The sequence below is a fragment of the Oncorhynchus mykiss genome, chromosome 3 (assembly GCF_013265735.2).
Source record: "Oncorhynchus mykiss isolate Arlee chromosome 3, USDA_OmykA_1.1, whole genome shotgun sequence".
In the NCBI taxonomy this organism is placed as follows: Eukaryota; Metazoa; Chordata; class Actinopteri; order Salmoniformes; family Salmonidae; genus Oncorhynchus; species Oncorhynchus mykiss.
The window spans coordinates 76,843,223-76,865,206 of record NC_048567.1 but is presented as its reverse complement, the minus strand read 5'-3'; the positions used below and the strand labels follow the sequence as shown (position 1 = coordinate 76,865,206).

The 21,984-nt window shown below is 43.3% G+C and overlaps 1 protein-coding gene across 1 annotated transcript in view; it reads left to right on the top strand.

The window, feature by feature from the left end:
• Nucleotides 1-7,743: 7,743 nt before the first annotated feature.
• Nucleotides 7,744-21,984, top strand: part of LOC110520604 (tensin-1) — a 337,260-nt gene continuing 323,019 nt past the window's right edge. The window contains 1 exon segment of the mRNA XM_036975231.1: nt 7,744-8,245. Within this exon segment, the coding sequence (XP_036831126.1) occupies nt 8,144-8,245 (102 nt within the window). The 5' untranslated portion in view covers nt 7,744-8,143.

The following is a 21,984-nucleotide window of genomic DNA, read 5'->3' as shown; positions in this document are numbered from 1 at the left end:
AAATTCAGATAAGAAACGTAAAGACAGGTCCGATGGAATAAGTTGGTAAACTTTCCAAATGTTGACCAAACAAAATACGCTAGTCAAGGTGAGATCTTTTTGTGTCTGTAAAATTAATTATTCGAGAAATGGAGGTGGAAACGTTTTAATAACCCCATATTGAAGTAAACTTGTAGTCCCGCAATGATATGTTGTGTGAGAAAGCATGCAGTTTATTAGGCTACTGGTGAAATACATTGGAATTAACTTCGCAGGGTGGTGAAAGAAAGTGCACAGTGTTTAGCTTGATGCTCCATTCCAATAAATATTGAGGATCTTATTCTGGAGATGATCGATTATTGGCTTCTGTTTGACAAATAAAAATAATATCGCTCTTTAGTCCATAACAACCTCATCATGTAGGCTATACCCACACTGTATCTCCGAGCTGTCTTGCACTCCTCCACCTTCCGTTTGAGGATGCCCACCTTCCGTTTGCCCACCTTCCGATGCCCACAGATGCTCAATAGGGTTTGTAGGTGACCAAATACTTATTTTCCACCATCATTTGCAAATAAATTCATTAAAAATCCTACAATGTGATTTTCTGGATTTAGTTTTTTCATTTTGTCTGTCATAGTTTAAGTGTACCTATGATGAAAATTAGAGGCCTCTCTCATCTTTTTAAGTGGGAGAACTTGCACAATTGTTGGCTGACTAAGCACTTTTTTGCCCCACTGTATATTTATAACCATACATTTTCTTTCAGTCGGTCACTTGGTATAAAATACTATAGGGAGATACAATAATGCCCCAAGCCAGCTCAGAGGGTATCAAACAAAGAAGCATATGGCAGCTCAAGGACACACAGGTTCCACCAACTGAAAAAAATGGGGTTACAGCAGCCACTTTCTTCCCTAATACTTACCCGAGAAGCCTGACTTTCAGAGCCTTAAGAGGCTTGAAATGTCAGAGCTCCATATAGAAACCAGAACCTGCAGCAACTCAGCTATGCGGACTGAAACGCTGCAACTGCAGCTGAAGTCCATAGACCCCACGGTTCCAAGAACAGTACTTACCTTGCGAGCCTGAAATGTCAGAACTAGTACAAGGAAATTCTTCACCAAGTCACCTGTGTCACATGTGGCAAAGCACACACTCAACCAGAGTCGGTAAACAACGGCAGCCTGAAGCTCAGACCCACCGGAAACTTGCAGTAAACTGGAAACGGTGTACACTTGCACTTCCGAGTTAGCCCAAGACTCAAACAATCAGGGAACTGTGGTAACCCAAATAAATTCAACTCGCTGCAGCACAGATATCACTAAACTTCATGCTCCTGAACAATACCCAAGCAGACGCCACACCCCTAGTGGAGTGAGCACTCTCACAACTAGGAAAACCTTGTTCTTTGCTGTCATAAACCTTGTTCTTTGCTGTCATAAACCCGGGCGATAGCCTCCATAATCCAATGAGAAAGACGGAAAGCACCTTATCCCAAACTGGATTAGCGAAACAGGCAAAACTGGTCAACCACCGAGGGGTTCAGTCTCCACTCCATAGAGGGGACCCCCTCTGGAACTTAGAACCGCACCCAAGTTTAGAAAATGTTGTAAGATACGTCGCCCTGAGTGACTGGAAAAGCGCACTGTTCCATACGAACATACTGTATAACGGGACAGGTTTAGGAGTGAGAGAGATTGCACCCCCACCCCTTGCCTGTTGATGTATGCCATCGCCGTCCTGTTGTACGATCTTACCAACACATGTGATCTCACTCTCGAAACCTTGAACACTGAGGAACCTTGGGTAGAAGCAATGTGATTTCGTGGCAGGGCCGTTCTGATCCAAGACCCTACCCGACCCACACCACACCGGGTTCTGGGACGTCGGCGAACAGTAACTTGCCCCCATTGAACGAGCCACTTGGGAGCACTGTTGCCACAGTACATGCTTGGGGAGGAGGGCCCCTTTGAGACACCATCATCGCCCCCATTCTTTTACCCACAACCAGGATAGTACACCGGGACAGACACAGCACAAAAATCAGCTACAGTGCTCTGAAACCCATCTCTACTGCCTTATTCAGCTCCTGTGGGAAATCAATATCATACATCTACAGCCTTGTGACCACCTCGGCCTGGTACATTTGGTTCTGCTGCTCTGCCAAGAACCGGCACTGTTTATTCTGAAGCACTGTGCTGGCATTATCCCCCTTGTTAGCCTCAGGAGTAGCTTGCCAGCCTGCCTGAATGAGAGGAATCCCAGGTCACCTTAAGCTCATCTGAGAAATCTTTAAAACAGGGGGTCAGCAATGCATCACTGCTGCAGGGACAGGAGGTAAAATACCTTCCCCAAAACCTGGAGGAAATCCGCTACGGGGGAGAAGACGGCCCCCAGGTGATCTGCCGCCCTATGACACTGCTCCATCAAAAGGCACATTAGCCACCAATGGTTCTGGACTCTAGACTCTGAACAATGCCAGAGAAACCGTAATGAGCCTCACTCGGCCGGGATGACACATCAACTCAGACTACCGCTGCTGCTCTCTCCCGGCCTCAGACAACCCTATTCCCGAGGTCACTTCCCCCGGAAGACCCTTCCCCAGCAGCCCTAATCTTTCTCACAAAGTCAGCCCTGACACCCAATGGAAGTTGAACCCAGCCGGAGACAATGGTCACATCAACTGGTCCGAGCCAAAGCCTCCTGGGCATGTTTCCTCCCCAGGCGAACAGGATAACGATTGTGAGAATCTTTCATTTTCATTGTGAAACCCCCATGCCTTAGGGCACAGTCGGAGGTACAAACTCAGCTGGTTAGTCTTTTTGAACTCTTTCCACTGGCCAAGCAAGGACGCATTAGCTTCACAAACAGAGCAGAAAGTAGTTAGCTTTTAGCAAACACAAAAACCCTTACGAAGACCCAAATCATCTAGGGGGACGACTACTCTCTCCCCACTAACAGACACCTAAGTCGGAGCTGAGTCTCGTAATCTTCTTGTGCCTGAAAAGTTTTTGCATGACATGTCCTTTCTTCATTCAGGGATCTGTGCTCTAGATATGTGACATGGAGAAAACAATATGTTGAAATGCTGGGTCCTGTCTAATGTGACAAACAAGGGGTCTCTGGTACTCTTACTTTATAGCCAGATTTGCAGGTAAACAAGACACACGCCCATCCACCTTTCACTTGACTGGCTGTCCATTTGAGCCCCATATAGTAGAGATAAGAGGAGTTGTGGTATATAACAGCTTATATACCTGGTAAAACAGCAAGCAAAGTAAGGACAAATAAACTCTTTCACAGACGGGGAGATTCTCCAATGGTTTGGCTAACTCTGCCATACTCCATCCTCCGTCCTCTCCTCTGTTTGAAAAATGTCAAAGGCAATCGAGGAGAGGAAAGGAAGAGAGGAAAAGTAGAAACAAATGTGCTTGTATGAAATGAGACTCTCCTTCTCCACTCGTACGTCCTCAGGAAAATTACGTTTACAGGGATGGATCCCAACATAAATGCGGAAAGGGATTTTTTAAAATGTAGCTAGTTGTGCAAGACATTTTATTGTTAAAATATTAAGTAGCGTAAGGTTTTTAAATGTGTGCCTGCTGCACACTTTTCTCCTTCCAGGAAACAACAGCTTATTCAAAGGGGGTGTGGCAGATTTGAAACACTTCCGGGTTTCGTGTCCTTAGGATACTCTTGTGCATCCTCTGTCGAAGTAGATCATCGAGGAGATGAGCAGCCTCTTTCATTTGCCTACTAATGAAATGACACTGTACTCGACCACATCGGTTTCCGGGTCATGGAGGAGAGAAGATGGAGGAGTTGAGGAGAACAATGTCTTTTGCCCGAATGAGAATCTCAGGGTCAGTGACACCCTTTGTACTGAAGTGTGTGTTGACTGCAGGCTCAGCAACGCCTGATAGGCAGCCATCTTGATAAAAACCTCAGTTTCCAGGAACAGTATAGTACGCTGCTGCCAATGTGACAGACCCCAGGAGTGCAAGTCAGTAGCGGTGCGTGGGTAAAATCACTGAGGAAGCCAAGCCAAGCCAGTAAAACATCCATATTACAACAAATGTTGTGATAGTTGCATTGTTTGCTCTGTAACCCATCCGTCATATACAGTAGGGCTGTGACAACAAAAAGACAGTCACACTGTGGCAGAATAAATTGAACTACGCACACATTTGTTTTATCACAAAACCAACATCTGTCTGGTGAAGTCCACAAAGCAAATTTAGCATGTAACAAACAGTTAACATGACCTGCAGCATGGTCAAGCAAGTTCATGTTTTCGACAGTTTACTACACAACTACTGATTTAGAACCACAGAGTTACCGCAAGTCAGAACAAATACAACAGGAGCAATGCCATTTCAACTTAAAAATTTAAACATCATCAAATCAACAAGGCTATATACACAGTGCCTTGCGAAAGTATTCGGCCCCCTTGAACTTTGCGACCTTTTGCCACATTTCAGGCTTCAAACCTAAAGATATAAAACTGTATTTTTTTGTGAAGAATCAACAACAAGTGGGACACAATCATGAAGTGGAACGACATTTATTGGATATTTCAAACTTTTTTAACAAATCAAAAACTGAAAAATTGGGCGTGCAAAATTATTCAGCCCCTTTACTTTCAGTGCAGCAAACTCTCTCCAGAAGTTCAGTGAGGATCTCTGAATGATCCAATGTTGACCTAAATGACTAATGATGATAAATACAATCCACCTGTGTGTAATCAATTTTCCGTATAAATGCACCTGCACTGTGATAGACTCAGAGGTCCGTTAAAAGCGCAGAGAGCATCATGAAGAACAAGGAACACACCAGGCAGGACCGAGATATTGTTGTGAAGAAGTTTAAAGCCCGATTTGGATATAAAAATATTTCCCAAGCTTTAAACATCCCAAGGAGCACTGTGCAAGTGATAATATTGAAATGGAAGGAGTATCAGACCACTGCAAATCTACCAAGACCTGGCTGTCCCTCTAAACTTTCAGCTCATACAAGGAGAAGACTGATCAGAGATGCAGCCAAGAGGCCCATGATCACTCTGGATGAACTGCAGAGATCTACAGCTGAGGTGGGAGACTCTGTCCATAGGACAACAATCAGTCATATATTGCACAGATCTGGCCTTTATGGAAGAGTGGCAAGAAGAAAGCCATTTCTTAAAGATATCCATAAAAAGTGTTGTTTAAAGTTTGCCACAAGCCACCTGGGAGACACACCAAACATGTGGAAGAAGGTGCTCTGGTCAGATGAAACCAAAATTGAACTTTTTGGCAACAATGCAAAACGTTATGTTTGGCGTAAAAGCAACACAGCTGAACACACCATCCCCACTGTCAAACATGGTGGTGGCAGCATCATGGTTTGGGCCTGCTTTTCTTCAGCAGGGACAGGGAAGATGGTTAAAATTGATGAACCAGAACCATTCTGGAAGAAAACCTGATGGAGTCTGCAAAAGACCTGAGACTGGGACGGAGATTTGTCTTCCAACAAGACAATGATCCAAAACATAAAGCAAAATCTACAATGGAATGGTTCAAAAATAAACATATCAAGGTGTTAGAATGGCCAAGTCAAAGTCTGAACCTGAATCCAATCGAGAATCTGTGGAAAGAACAGAAAACTGCTGTTCACAAATGCTCTCCATCCAACCTCACTGAGCTCGAGCTGTTTTGCAAGGAGGAATGGGAAAAAATGTCAGTCTCTCGATGTGCAAAACTGATAGAGACATACCCCAAGCGACTTACAGCTGTAATTGCAGCAAAAGTTGGCGCTACAAAGTATTAACTTAAGGGGGCTGAATAATTTTGCACGCCCAATATTTCAGTTTTTGATTTGTTAAAAAAGTTTTAAATATCCAATAAATGTTGTTCCACTTCATGATTGTGTCCCACTTGTTGTTGATTCTTCACAAAAAAATACAGTTTTATATCTTTATGTTTGAAGCCTGAAATGTGGCAAAAGGTTGCAAAGTTCAATGGGGCCGAATACTTTCGCAAGGCACTGTAGATGGGCTATACATACTGAGACAGAAGGAAGATGTTTCCATCGCTTAGTTGATTTCTCCAGTGAGATTCAGACATTTGCAAATTGACTGAAAATTATGAAAACACAGAGAGATAGACAACAACAAAAAAATCTTATTACTATTTATTTTTTATTGGTCAAATATTTGGGGAAGCCTGGCTTCCCTTGGCATTTATGAATACATGCCACTGGTGCCAGTTACCCTCAAACTACTCTAAGCTTTGCAAAACCCCTGTCAGCCACAGTTTAAAAGAACCCACTGCCATTGATTTTGGTAGTTAAAAATGGTGCCTCACTCAATGTAAGTAGCAGTGTTGTTGACTAAAATCCTCCTAGACAACCCCTTCTCTAAAGGCACATTTAGCAGAGGACAAATGCATTCAGTAAAATGAAAGGATTTTTGAACAGTGGAGAATGCTTTGCAACAGAAAGCGAACATCTGTGTTCTTATTAGTCAAGTTCTGGTAGTACCTCCCTGTTTCATAATGTTTCAAAAACAAAATCTACCTACTGAACACGCCCCAGGTCCTGCGCAGAGAGAGCAAGATGATGGTGAGAGAAGGAGGACTCATAAAGCCGTGCAGGCCCAAGTTCAAAACCAACACATTCTTCTATAGCCCCCATCTGGCTGTGCAGTTCTCCAGCTCCACAGGGACTGTGTCCATGGCCCATTACACACGTGCCTCTTCGTCCATTGTGTGACCTCAGCCAAAGGCACTATGGGACCCCTACCATTTGCCTACGGGGTCATGACTTTGGTATTTTATTAGGATCCCCATTAGCTGTTGCAAAAACAGCAGCTACTCTTCCTGGGGTCCACACAAAACACAAAACATAATACCAAATTACATAGTACAGAACATTAATAGACAAGAACAGCTCAAGGACAGAACTACATACATTTTTTTTAAAGGCACACATAGCCTATATATCAATGCATACACACAAACTATCTAGGCCCGATCGGGGAGAGGCGTTGTGCTGCGAGGTGTTGTTTTATCTGTTTTTTTTAAACAAAGTTTGCTGTTTCTTTGAGCAATATGAGATGGAAGGAAGTTCCATGCAATTAGGGCTCTATATAATGCTGTGCGCTTTCTCGAATTTGTTCTGGATTTAGGTAATGTCGTGCTGACATCATTTTCTTCACACCCATCACCCATTACATATTTCAGAGTTGACACACTAAATATTACAATACATCAGAGGAAAGACATGCTACCATGTTGAAGTAACCAAAGAAAAACTTAGCTGATCTTGGATTCATACACGTTTTCTTTGCTGGCTGTCTGCATGATGCACCAATCGCAGACCACGATTCTGTTGTCAAATCAGGAAAGAGCCATCAGCTCAAAACCAACTACTTACTGTCATAGGTGCAGAACATAATGTGGCCGTTGATGTTGATTTTGGCTGACTGGTGGTCATGTGCATCCCAAGGATGGCCTGGAGGATGTCTGCATTTTGCCTTCAATGTATTCTTTACATGTTTTTAAATTCCAATTTTAACATGTTTTTAATTTGCATAGTAATCTATCAATCAAACAGTCTATCTATTCAAATAAAGTTATGAAGTTACATTGATGCACAGAGAGAGAGAGAGAGAAAGAGAGAGAGAAAGAGAGAGAGAGAGAGAGAGAGAGAGAGAGAGAGAGAGAAAGAGAGAGAGAGAGAGAGAGAGAGAGAGAGACAGAGAGAGAGAGAGAAAGAGCGAGCGAGCTGTAGCTAGTACTACTAGTACTACTAGTGCACAGTGCTCATAGTCATGTTTTTTCTTTTTTCTTCACTTTCAAGCCTGCCTTTTCCTGAACAGCGGGAAAACAGTTCGATGTGGGATTATGCATGGGGTTTAGTGGAAAACGGGAACAAAATTGGGTGCAAGACATGGAGTGTGAAATTTAGAGTGACCTGTTTATAGAATGCGTAACCGTTTTATAAAAGTGCTAGCGATATCGCGTACTATTTGAATAATTTCATCAAATTAGCAGGAACACAGGAGCGCAGTTTTACCTGCTTCAGTAAAGGGCCTGTGAGAATTCACTATGCGGAGTGAAAAACGTAGCTCTGAAATATTACGTTTTTGAATGGGTCCACGCGACTCTGATCTGAAGTTGCCTGGATGGGATGCACAGTGAGTTTCATCTGTTGTGAAGACGACCTCCTACAGATTTCTCCCCACCAACATGACAAAAAGAAAGAGAACAAGAAACTGTTGAAAAAGGTAGGACACATCACCCATTCCCATAATTAACACACCATCTTTTCATTGATAGCGCAGAAAAGTGGGCACGGAAAATGGCACGTTTTTAATTTGACAATGCATTTAACGAGGCAGGAGGTCTATTCCTAATAGTCTAACTCCTTCATTCACACAATACAAGGTGGCCAACCATGCATTTTTTTGTGAATTAATATTTATCTGTTTTCAGTGGCGATTTTAGTATGTACATCTTGATGGGGCAAATAAAAAAAAGTGGGGTGCAGGCGACCAACAACAGCAGTCCCAACATCTTACCACTGCTACACCTGGCTATCAGCGCAGCCTTGTCTGGCAGCGAAACAGTTCATTCAGCCTCATTTACTAACTTTAAAAAAAAATAGCTGATATGGCTGACTTGCTTTAATAAACGTGGTTTCTACTGACAATTGAGATGTACAAACTATGGCATAAGGGGACGACATGCGGATAAGAGGCAATCCGTAATTTCGATTAAGACATTAATGAGCAAGCTAGGACGGACTAGTCAATATAACTATTTGTTCAGCACTTTTGAAATGTACAGCGACAGAATTCAGAACATGGGCCGTTCTTGCAGTATTCTCCCTGTACACCAAGCCAGAACCATAGGATACATATAGGGGGCATATAAGCAGACAATGAAAGCTCTTACAAAATTTGATGATTTACTTTCTCGAAAACATTTTATAATGTAGGTTACATGTGCATGATCAAGTCAGAACAGTGGGCGAAATTAAGAGGGGAAAATAGACCAAATTATTAGGGTGAGGCACATGGGCTACTAACAGCTTAATACACAACATACACGTAGTATTACTTTCTTAGCTACAGTAACATATCTCCCTGGCATATTACATAGTTTATGCAGCAACATACAATACATTTTTGGACTGAAATTGTTGTCCTGTGCTCACTTGAACAGGAAGTTGACACGGCGTTCCTTCGTGTCCAAATTTTGGCATTATACTTTGTCATCAAAGTCTGACATTTTCTGGATTTATGGTGTTTTCAAGACAACTGGGAACTTGTTTAGCCAGTTGTAGCTCCTTTTTGCCCAAGTTCCCAGTTGTCTTGAACTCATTGAAGTCAGATTTCCTAGTTCCAACAGTTGTTTTGATCATGGCAGAAATCATGATTGACAGCATGGCCAATGTTGAATGATTATAATATTAAGCTTGGAAAAGAGACCCTTAAACCCTCAATTTGGATCACACACCCACTCCACTGAATAGGAGGCTAGTGATTACTTTGCAATGCTTGCAGTTAGCCACTGATGCCTTCCAAACCACTAATTGTTGAATTTGCGATTTCCAACTTGTCGTGTAATGTTTATGTCCAATGACCGATGAGCACCGATACGTTGTATCAATAATTTATTTTCATTTGACAAGGATTAAAAAGGATTTGCTGGTAGATTGTTGACTTGATTCATGATGATGACTGCTAGCTAAGATTTTGAAAGTATGATATTAACATCAGTCCAATCAAAGCTACTGTAGATATAACGTGATTTGACATCATTTTATCTGTGGCCAATGACCTTGAGCCTTCTTGGATGGGCACTTTAATGTAACTCTATGGCAGCACCCAAGGGGCTTGAATTTCTGAGCACTATCCTTCAATTTGGCAGAGATGTAGTGTCCCCATGAGTGACAGAACACTGAGCCAATCACGGCGCAACTAGAGAACCTTAGCAACCCCTACGCTCCGTATTTTCCTCTGGCTGCCCCACCACCACAGAAAGCACTAAGCTAGGCTGAAACGCCTGCATTTTGGAGCTGCTTTACTCAAGAAAGCAAAAATGGAGACTCAATGTATTATTATAATTTTTTCTTTACATTGTTTGCAAACTGATCTGTAACACTTATTAATTAATGCAAAACAGGAAACCCTTGATTTTTGTCCGTTTTTTTGCAAAAAATGTGGGGCTCAAAACAAGTGGGGCTCTGCCAGTTCGAAATTGTGTTTAGATATATTTAACTGGTTGAGAGTTTGTCACCCGTGGTGAACATAACTCAGAGAAAATAGATATCACATGTGGCTTTACACAAGGTTCAATTTTGGGTCCGGTACTGTCCAGTTAATATACACTACATTGCCAAAAGTGTGTGGACACCGGCTCATCGAATATCTCACTGCAAAATCATGGACTTTAATATGGAGTTGGTCCCCCCTTTGCTGTTATAACAGCCTCCACTCTTCTGGGAAGGCTTTCCACTAGATGTTGGAACATTGCTGCTATAACAGCCTCTACTCTTCTGGGAAGACTTTCCACTAGATTTTGGAACAGTGCTGCTATAACAGCCTCTACTCTTCTGGGAAGGTTTTCCACTAGATGTTGGAACATTGCTGCTATAACAGCCTCCACTCTTCTGGGAAGACTTTCCACTAGATGTTGGAACATTGCTGCTATAACAGCCTCCTCTCTTCTGGGAAGGCTTTTCACTAGATGTTGGAACATTGTTGTGGAGACTTGCTTCCATTCAGACACAAGATTATTAGTGAGGTCAGGCACTGATGTTGGGCAATTACATCTGTCTCGCAGTCAGAGTTCCAAATCATCACTAAGGTGTTATGATGGGGTTGAGGTCAGGGCTCAGAACAGACCAGTCAAGTTCTTCCACACCAATATCGATAAATCATTTCTGTATGAACCTCGATTTGTGCACAGGGGCATTGTCATGCTGCAACAGGAAAGGGCCTTCCCCATACTGTTGCCACCAAGTTGGAAGCACAGAATTGTCTAGAATGTCATTGTATGCCTTTGCATTAAGATTTCCCTTCACTGGAACCAAGGGGCCGAGCCCGAACCATGAAAAACAGCCACAGATCATTATTCCACTTTCACCAAACTTTACAGTTGGCACTCTGCATTGGGGCAGGTAGCGTTCTTCTGCCATCCACCAAAACCCGATTCGTCCGTCGGACTGCCAGATGGTGAAGCGCGATTCATCACTCCAGAGAACGCGTTTCCACTGCACCAGAGTCCAATGTAGGCAATCTTTACACCAGTCCAGCCGACACTTGGCATTGCGCATGGTGATTTTAGTCTTGTGTGCGGCTGCTCGGCCATGGAAACCCATTTCATAAAGCTCCTGACGAACAGTTCTTGTGCTGACGTTGCTTCCAGAAAAAGTTTGGAACTCGGTAGTGAGTGATGTAACCGAGCTATAGTACGCGCTTCAGCACTCAATGGCATCGTTCTGTGAGCTTGCATGACCTACCACTTTGTGGCTGAGTAGTTGTTGCTCCTAGACATTTCCACTTCACAATAACAGCACTTTGAGTTGACCGCGGCAGCTCTAGCATGGCAGATATTTGAAGAACTGACTTGTTGGACAGGTTGCATCCTATAACAGTGTCACGGTGAAAGTCACTGAGCTCTTCATTAAGGCCATTATACTGCCAATGTTTGTCTATGGAGATTGCATGTCAGAGTGCACACCTCCAAACTGGGAAATGGCTATTTGACTAAGGAGAGTGGAAGTGCTGCATCAAATTACCTGGCCTCCACAATCACCTGACCTCAACCCAATTGAGATGGTTTGGGATGAGTTGGACAGCAGAGTGAAGGAAAAGCAGCTAACAAGTGCTCAGCATATGTGGGAACTCCTACAAGACTGTTGGAAAAGCATTCCTCGTGAAGCTGGTTGAAATAATGCCAAAGGGTGGCTACTTTGAAGAATCTCAAATATAAAATATATTTTGATTTGTGTAACAATTTTTCGGTTACTGCATGATTCCATGTGTATTATTTCATAGTTTTGATGTCTTCACTATTATTCTACAGTGTAGAAAATAGTAAAAAAATAAAGAAAATCCCTTGATAAAGAAATAATGAAAAACCTTTGAATGAATCGGTGTGTCCAAAATGTTGACTGGTACTGCATACTGTATTAGAGTGAGCCATTTCAAGAATCCAGTATTTAAATACATATGCCGTGTGTATAAACACGGTTATTAAAATAAAATTTGCATTAGTAGAAATATTAGAATAAATTATTTTAGGGATACAGTATTTAAATGCACAGTTTTTCAAACTTATGGGTGATTCACGATAAACTGTACATCTTGATTTAAAATGTTCTCTAAAAAATATTTGTTGAACAATTAAAGGTCAAATACACTACATTTAAAACAGTCAATAATCTAATGAATATAGAGTTTTAGAAAATATACTTAGGCTGAATATATGCCTTCCACAACCAAGACTTACTAATAATTACATTATTTTTTATCAATATAGTTATACCTTCTGTTTTTGTTGTTGCAATTATCACTGATCTGGCTTTCAAGTCTGTCTATAAAAATTCCCTTCTTTGTTACAAATTTAACCAGAACCATGCGTAATGCACATTCACTAATAATGTAGCAGGCATTACTGAGCATTCAGTTTCCAGAATGAATGTTCATTGGTACATCCATTTAAGTAGTGTCTGCTCTTGCTCTAAATTTGAGAAGTTGAAACATAAACAGGGTATGGTTCGAAAGGTTAACTTCTCCTCTATTACAGTAAAATAATGTCTCAATGTGTTTCGGGTTACATATGAGCAATTCTGTTGGACCAAACCTCAAATGCAAATAGCGAGTTGAAACCGTTTGTCAGCGAGGAAAAGGGATCTCTCATCTTTGTTGTTGTAAGTGGTTGAGGGAGGGGCTTGGGAGAAAGAGGCGAAGCGAGAGGTTTCACTCATGAAATCTGTCCAAAATACACCCAATTCGTTTATGCGCTTATTTTGAACTGAACCTTGTCGCCTGCCTTCCCACCTTTGGGACAACGACTTCCTTTGTTAGGGCAGAGACATGAGCATCTTGTCATTATATACAGATCTCTGGTGTAAATGGGAAGGTGCACAGCACAGAGGAGCGACGGAGACGAGACATAATGAGAACAAGCTGCACACAGAACGTTGAGGTTAAAATGTTGATAAAGTATTATTTCTTCACATTATATGCGCACAAGGCAGTAGACGACGTGCAAATGTTCATTCCATCATGAAATTAGCGGGAAAACAGAGTTTTCAAAAAGGAACTGCTGATGGAAGTAGTTTCCTATGACAGAGTTAGAAATGTAAATCTGTTAGAAATGTAGCAAGAGAGGAGATCTAATAGGCTTACTTTGAAGCAAGGTAAGACATGCCTCAGAAAACATTCAGGTTTCTAACAATTAACTATATGTTTTCAAAATACATACTGCCTCCAGCTCATTGTGAAGTGGTGTGTGACGAGTTGATGACGAGTTGATGACGAGTTGATGAAGCCTGCCGTCCGTTACCGTCTGATACTTCAAAACAACTGGGAACTTGGACATCTCTGACTTCCGACTTCAGTGCTTTCCAGACAACTAGGTGGAGAAAAAAAAGAACGAGCTACGACTGAAAAATAGTTCTGAATGGTCATCCAACTCGGGAACTCTGGTCTCTTTCCAGAGCTCTGACTTTCCAACCTGAAGATCACTGTCAGGACCTCGTATTCTTCTGAGTTTTCCAGTTGTCTTTAAATTACCACACGGTTAAGGCGCTGTCTGACATATTCTCGACTCAAAGGCTCTCTATCTGTATGCTGTAGGCGTGTGATACACAGGATATATAAGGAATATACTGTACACACACGCCTATTTAATTACACTAGAATGATGCATATTAACCTATAGACCGATAAGCATGACCAGTCAAATGCATTTCCAACAACTGATATTTCCATCAATGAATTGGCTAAAAAGTATTATTTCACAATGGGATTTTTTTTCTCCATCTTCACACACACACTGCTCTTACGACCACTCTAACTAATCAGAGACCGACGGCACTTATCCTAATCCTCAGAACAAATGGCCTTCATCAGGTGGGAATACATCAGAGCAGAGGAAGGAGAGAAATGTTCAGGACACGGGGGAATTTTGGGGATTTACAGAGAGCCCGAGGGAGAGACCACAACTAACCTACAGGGGCAGAGGGAGAGACCACAACTAACCTACAGGGGCAGAGGGAGAGACCACAACTAACCTACAGCGGGCAGAGAGAGAGACCACTACTAACCTACATGGGGCAGAGGGAGAGACCACTACTAACCTACAGGGGGCAGAGGGAGAGACCACTACTAACCTACAGGGGCAGAGGGAGAGGCCACAACTAACCTACAGGGGGCAGAGGGAGAGACAACAACTGACCTACAGGGGCAGAGGGAGAAGCCACAACTAACCTACAGGGGGCAGAGGGAGAGACCACAACTAACTTACAGGGGGCAAAGGGAGAGGCCACAACTAACCTACAGGGGGAAGAGGGGGAGAAAACAACTAACCTACAGGGGGCAGAGGGAGAGACCACTACTAACCTACAGGGGGCAGAGAGAGAGACCACTACTAACCTACAGGGGGCAGAGGGAGAGACAACAACTAACCTAAAGGGGGCAGAGGCCACAACTAACCTACAGGGGGCAGAGGGAGAGAGGCCACAAGTAACCTACAGGGGGCAGAGGCCACAACTAACCTAAAGGGGGCAGAGGCCACAACTAACCTACAGGGGGCAGAGGCCACAACTAACCTACAGGGGGCAGAGGGAGAGAGGCCACTACTAACCTACAGGGGGCAGAGGCCACAACTAACCTACAGGGGGCAGAGGGACAGAGGCCACAACTAACCTACAGGGGGAAGAGGGAGAGACCACAACTAACCTACAGGGGGCAGAGGGAGAGAGGCCACAACTAACCTACAGGGGGCAGAGGGAAAGACCACAACTAACCTACAGGAGGCAGAAGCCACAACTAACCTACAGGGGGCAGAGGGAGAGACCACAACTAACCTACAGGGGGCAGAGGGAGAGACCACAACTAACCTACAGGGGGCAGAGGGAGAGACCACAACTAACCTACAGGGGGCAGAGGGAGAGACCACAACTAACCTACAGGGGGCAGAGGGAGAGACCACTACTAACCTACAGGGGGCAGAGGGAGTAGTAACAGCAGCAGCAGTAGTAGCAGCAGCAGGAGTAGTAGTAGCAGTAGCGGTAGTAGTAGCAGTAGTAGTAGTAGTAGTAGTAGTAGTAGCAGTAGCGGTAGTAGTAGCAGCAGTAGTAGCAGCAGCAGGAGTAGTAGTAGCAGGAGTGGTAGTAGTAGTAGTAGCAGTAGCAGTAGTAGTAGCAGCAGTAGTAGTAGTAGTAGCAGGAGTGGTAGTAGTAGTAAAAGCAGTAGTAGGAGTAGTAGTAGTAGCAGTAGTAGCAGCAGTAGTAGCAGCAGCAGGAGTAATACTAGCAGCAGGAGTAGTAGTAGCAGGAGTCGTAGTAGTAGTAAAAGCAGTAGTAGGAGTAGTAGCAGTAGTAGTAGTAGTAGTAGTAGTAGTAGTAGTAGTAGTAGTAGAAGTAGTAGTAGTAGTAGTAGTAGTAGTAGTAGTAGTAGCAGTAGTAGCAGCAGTAGTAGCAGCAGCAGGAGTAGTAGTAGCAGCAGGAGTAGTAGTAGTAGTAGCAGTAGCGGTAGTAGCAGCAGCAGTAGTAGTAGTAGTAGCAGTAGCAATAGAAGTAGCAGTGGTAGTAGTAGCTGTAGTAGCAGCAGCATCAGTAACAGTAGCTGTAGTAACAGCAGTAGTAGTAGTAGCAGTAGTAGCAGCAGTAGTAGTAGTAGCAGTAGTAGTAGTAGCAGTAGTAGCAGCAGTAGTAGCAGCAGCAGTAGTAACAGCAGTAGTAGTAGTAGCAGTAGCATCAGTAGTAGTAGCAGTAGCAGCAGGAGAGGTAGTAGCAGTCACAGCAGCATTAGCAGTAGTAGTAGCAGTAGCAGGTGTTGTAGTAGTTGCAGTCGCAGCAGCAGTAGCAGCAACATTAGCAGTAGTTGAAGCAACATTAGCAGTAGCAGGAGTAGTAGCAGTAGTATTTGTAGTACTAGTAGTAGCAGTAGTAGCAGTAGTAGTAGTAGTAGCAGCAACAGTAGCAGTGGCAGTAGTAGTAGATGTAGTAGTAGCAGTAGTAGTAGCAGTAGTAGTGGTAGTAGTAGTGGTAGTAGCAGTAATAGTAGTAGTAGTAGCAGTAGTAGTAGAAGCAGTAGCAGTAGTAGTGTTAGTAGCAGTAGTAGCGGTAATAGTAGTTGTGTTAGCGGTAATAGTAGCAGTAGTAGCAGTAGAAGCAGTAGCAGTAGTAGCAGCATTAGTATCAGTAGTAGTAGTAGTATTAGCAGTAGTATTTGAGTACTAGTAGTAGCAGTAGTAGCATTAGTAGTAGTAGTAGTAGTAGCAGCAACAGTAGCAGTAGTAGCAATAGTAGTAACAGCAGTAGTAGTAGTAGTAGAAGTAGCAGCAGTAGCAGTAGTTGTAGCAGCAGTAACAGTAGCAGTTGTAGTAGTAGTAGGAGTAGTAGTAGTAGCAGCAGTAGTATCAGCAGGAGTAGTAGTAGCAGGAGTAGTAGCAGTAGTAGTAATAGTAGCAGTCACAGTAGTAGTAGTAGCATCAGTAGTAGTAGCAGTAGGAGTAGTAGTAGCAGCAGCAGTAGTAGCAGTAGGAGTAGTAGTAGTAGTAGTAGCAGCAGCAGAAGTAGCAGTAGCAGCAGTAATAGTAGTAGTAGTAGTAGCAGCAGTAGTAGTAGTAGCAGCAGTAGTAGTAGTAGCAGTAGTAGTAGTAGCAGCAGTAGTAGTAGTAGTAGTAGTAGTAGCAGCAGCAGTAGTAGCAGTAGGAGTAGTAGTAGTAGTAGTAGCAGCAGCAGAAGTAGCAGCAGTAATAGTAGTAGTAGTAGTAGCAGCAGTAGTAGTAGTAGTAGTAGTAGTAGCAGTAGTAGCAGCAGTAGTAGCAGCAGCAGGAGTAGTAGTAGTAGTAGTAGCAGCAGCAGAAGTAGCAGTAGCAGCAGTAATAGTAGTAGTAGTAGTAGCAGCAGTAGTAGTAGTAGCAGCAGTAGTAGTAGCAGGTGTAGTAGTAGCAGCAGGAGTAGTAGTAGTAGTATCTCCACCCGGCACAGCCAGAAGAGGACTGGCCACCCCTATAGCCTGGTTCCTCTCTAGGATTCTTCCTAGATTTTGGCCTTTCTAGGGAGTTTTTCCTAGCCAACGTGCTTCAACACCTGCATTGCTTGCTGTTTGGGGTTTTAGGCTGGGTTTCTGTACAGCACTTTGAGATATCAGCTGATGTACGAAGGGCTATATAAATACATTTGATTTGATTTGATTAGTAGCAGCAGGAGTCGTAGCATCAGGAGTAGTCGTAGTAGTAGCAGCATGAGTAGTAGCATCAGTAGCATTCGTAGCATGAGTAGTAGTAGCATCAGTAGCATTAGCAGCAGGAGTAGTTGTAGTAGTAGAAAACCATCCCTTCACATATTGGCGTGGCACTATGCAAACTTTATCAATGGAACATCGCTCTACACACCTATAGCTGCTGCCTTTGAACTTGCTGTTGCAAAATTGGCAATGGACGTTTTTTCAATGTTTGTCGGTTGTAATTCATTCATTTGCCTCTACAGAGGATTCAAAATACAGGAACCACCTTTGACCTACATGCCTGTATGTTTTCAAGTGCAATCAAGGTAGTTTACTTTAGGTTTGACTGAGTGCTATAGCTGTCAGTAAACTAACGCTCAAGATTTACAGTCTCAGTGTGCCTCATTTTTATCTCCCACATACAGTGTGGTCTGAAATGATTGACACCCTTGATAAAGATGAGCAATAATGACTGTATAAAATAAATGATTCAAATACTGAGTTGTATTGTACACACCAAACAAATGGAAAATTATGTTATTTTATACAAATACAATTTCTCAGAGAAAGACATTTTGTTTATCAAGTAATATTTGTGGTATTCTAAAGTCATTCAAGATGGCTGCCAACAGGGTTTTGTGCGCTCCTGCAAAAACTGAATCCATTCTAAAATCATGTTTTTTACCAGCCATCTTGACATTTGCTTAAACCAAAGTCTTCTATCATCGCTTTGGCCATAGATTACTTCTGTGATTTCAGAATATTTTTGTTGGCCCTGTTGACTTGCAGCATCTAGTCTACCCTACACTGTCTGGTGTGGCGCACACAGATGCCCCCATCAAAAGCTGCAAAGACTGTGCTTCCCAACATTCTCTTGTGTAACACGTGATCCTGAAGACACAAGGTAGATAGATGACCTTTATTCTGTGACACAGGCTAACGAGACTGACTTTGTAGCTGTTGACGAGTCTTGGTTAAAGGAAGATGTCCCAGACTCAATAGTCAGTCTTTAAGGCTAAAGTCTGCCAAGAAAGGACAGAGTAACCTCATGTGGTGGGGGTGTGGCCATGCATAATTCACAGCATCCATCACAAGTTTTACTGGACCTTGAGGACGACGGCTTTGAATGTTTGTGGACTTGACTGAGACCATCTCTCCTACCACGTACTGTCCTCTATAACCCTGCCAACATGTTCTAAGGAGGCCCGATCTGACTCCCAGGTCCTGGAATATCCCCCAAAATGCCTGAGTACTATTCAACGCAGATATAGTCGTTAAGGTATGTGATTCTTGGTGATACTAACACCCTGAAACATGGTCCATTATGCACTCCGTTTGGACTAAAACAAGTGGTGTCAAAACCAGCTAGAGGCTCCAATCAACTTCACTCCATCACCAGCCCACCTGCCACCGATTGGTTGTTCTGACCATCAAACCATATTCTGTTCAGCTGGCCTACGGCCAAACACACCATCAAGATCAGTGTTCAGACTGCGCTGCACCCCTGAATCTAAGAGGCTCTTAGTTCTCCAACTCAACATAGAAGATTCCAGTGCGGTGTATCAAGCTAAAGTTGACATCAACCAGGCCATTCGAAGGAGCAACATCACAACACCTGATAAGCCATGGATGACTCTTCAAATAAAGGAGCTCATTGTCGATAGGCAGAGAGCTTTCCAATCAGAGGACAACCATGAGTACAAGGGACTGCTCCAAAGTGACATGTCTCATCCAATATGCTAAGAAAATATACTACGAGGATGAAGTCTCTCATCTCAGGACCAAGGACAGTGAAAACTGGTTAAAGTCCATTAAAAAGCTAATGTGAGCTGCAGAAGACCTGAGAGAAGAGGAGTGTGAAACCCTGAGTCTTCACTTATCTTCTGTGTGGAAGGACGCCACATGCAACATCCCAAGCTCGGCGGTTGAAAGCAGAATCTTGGCAAACTTCATTACTGAAACCTACAGTAATGGACAGGTCAAGATGCTTCTTTTCAAGGTGAATGGGAGGAAACAAGCTGGTAAAGACTGCACCCCTGCCTGGATTCTCAAGAGATACAGTACATTGAGGAGCTTGCCCCTGTTTTGATCGGCTTGTTCAATGCTTGCCTAGAAATTGGACATTTCCCCTCCTAGTGGAAAGACTCACTAGTCTGGGAAGTACCCAAGAAAGTCAGACAACAGTTCCCCAAGGACTATCGTTAGATCAGTTCCCTCAGGACTGTCGTTAGATCAGATCCCTCAGGACTATAGGCAGATCTGTTCCCTCAAGACTAGAGTCAGATCAGCTCCCTAAGGACTACCGTCAGATAAGTTCCCTCAGGACTATCGTCAGATATGTTCCCTCAGGACTATCGTCAGATCAGTTCCCTCAGGACTATCGTCAGATCAGTTCCATCAGGGCTATCATCAGATCAGTTCCATCAGGACTATCATCAGATCTCCTTTCTGAGCTGTGTTGGCAAGGTCTATAAAGGAATTCTGAAGGACCTATACTACTACAGGAAACTGAGTCTGTAATTTGTAGTTCGCAGCACGGTTTCATGAAAAGCAGATTGACTGTGACAGCCTTGATGCACGTGGCACAAAGCTGGCAGATTTCTGTCGACGCAAATTTGATGTTGACCCCACCTTCATTGATGTCACACAGGCCTTTGACACTATCTACAATGGACAATTTCTACACTCTCTAAGCAGACTAGACACTTCGAAAGCACATCTCAATCCACAGCTATCTTTTAAAAGAGACGGAATTCACCCTAACCACAATGATTCCAGGATTATTTTCAGCAAAATTGCAAACTCTTTTAGAGCCTCACAGGGTCTGGTAGTGCTCCAGTCCTCCCTTACCGAATAAGCGACAGAGGCCTTGGAAAGCATATCAGCTCCTGTAGAAATGTCACTATGGTTAGTGTGAGTAACCTCATTTATGTTCTTCTAACTCTGCCTTCTAGTGAGGTTTTACAAACTGTCATCTCCCACCATTCTGATAGATTGGAGACTGTCAGAAAACATTGTTGTAACGTTAATATGCAATTTGGTTGTTATTACGTTGGTTACCTCAAAACAGATGCCCAAGGGGCAGAGTGGCCCACACTCATTGAATATTGCACTTTTAGGCCTCCCGGGTTGCGCAGTGGTCTAAGGCACTGCATCGCAGTGCTAACTGTGCCACCAGAGATTCTGGGTGGCACACTGTCGCAGCCGGCTGCGACCGGGAGGCCCATGGGGCGGTGCACAATTGGCCCAGCGTCGTCCGGGTTAGGGAGGGTTTGGCCGGCAGGGATATCCTTGTCTCATCGCGCACTAGCGACTCCTGTGGCGGGCCAGGCGCAGTGCATGCTGACCACGTTACAAGGTGTACAGTGTTTCCTCCGACACATTGGTGCGGCTGGCTTCCGGGATGGATGGGCATTGTGTCAAGAAGCAGTGCGGCTTGGTTGGGATGTGTTTCGGAAGACACATGGCTCTCGACCTTCGCCTCTCCCGAGTCCGTACGGGAGTTGCAGCGATGAGACATGACTGTAACTACTACCAATTGGAAACCACGAAATTGGGAAGAATAAAGGGGTAAATAATACATAAAAAGAATATGGTACTGTTAAATAATTAGTAAAACCTTTGTGAATGACCTCATTACTGAGCGCAAAGTTGATTGCATGTTTCTCACTAAAACATGGCAGTCTTCAGACTGTAGTGCCGCTCTTATTAAAGCTGTAGTCCGAGGGGTAGGCTTTTCATACTCTATCAGAAGAGAGAAAAGGGTTGGGGGGGGACATCTCTAAGGACATTTAATTTGGCGACGTAGGGTCTTTTGAGCATCATGCTATACTGTTTAAATGTCAGCCCCCAGTGCTGGTTATAACCCTGTATATGCCACCAAAACACTGCCCCACTTTCTTTACTGATCCTTCTGCACTAATGTCCATGAGAACTATGATAAAATCATTGTGTGCGCGATCTTTATATTCATGTTGACAAAGAGGACATAGAATTTATGGATCTTTTTAGCTCTATGGACTTTATCCAACATGTTGCTGGGCCCACCCATAACCGCGGCCATACTCTGGACGTGGTTATTACCAAGGGGAATTCTATTGACATATCCTCTATTTTTGATGTAGCTTTATCTGATCACCACTCTGGTGATTTTACTACGTAGTTTCCCATATGTCAGGGTAATACTGAATACATTATTAAGAAACACTATCCTACCTCTGAAGTTGCTACAGATTTTATTGAGTGTATGAACAATACTCCACCATTTATTCTGCCTTCCTCTTGTGATGATTTAGTTGATAACTTTAATAGCAAATTAAGGGCAACCATTGATGCCATAGATCCAGTACGATTGAAAAAAGCCACATCCAAACAAAGAGCCCCTTGGATGAGTGAGAAAACTCATCAATTAAAGATACATTGCAGAAAGGCAGAGTGGAAGTGGAGAAAGTTTCAGCTACATTATGATATTCTAAAAGAGCATCTTGGCATACAGTGCATTCGGAAAGTATTCAGACCCCTTGACTTTTTCCACATTTTGTTACGTTACAGCC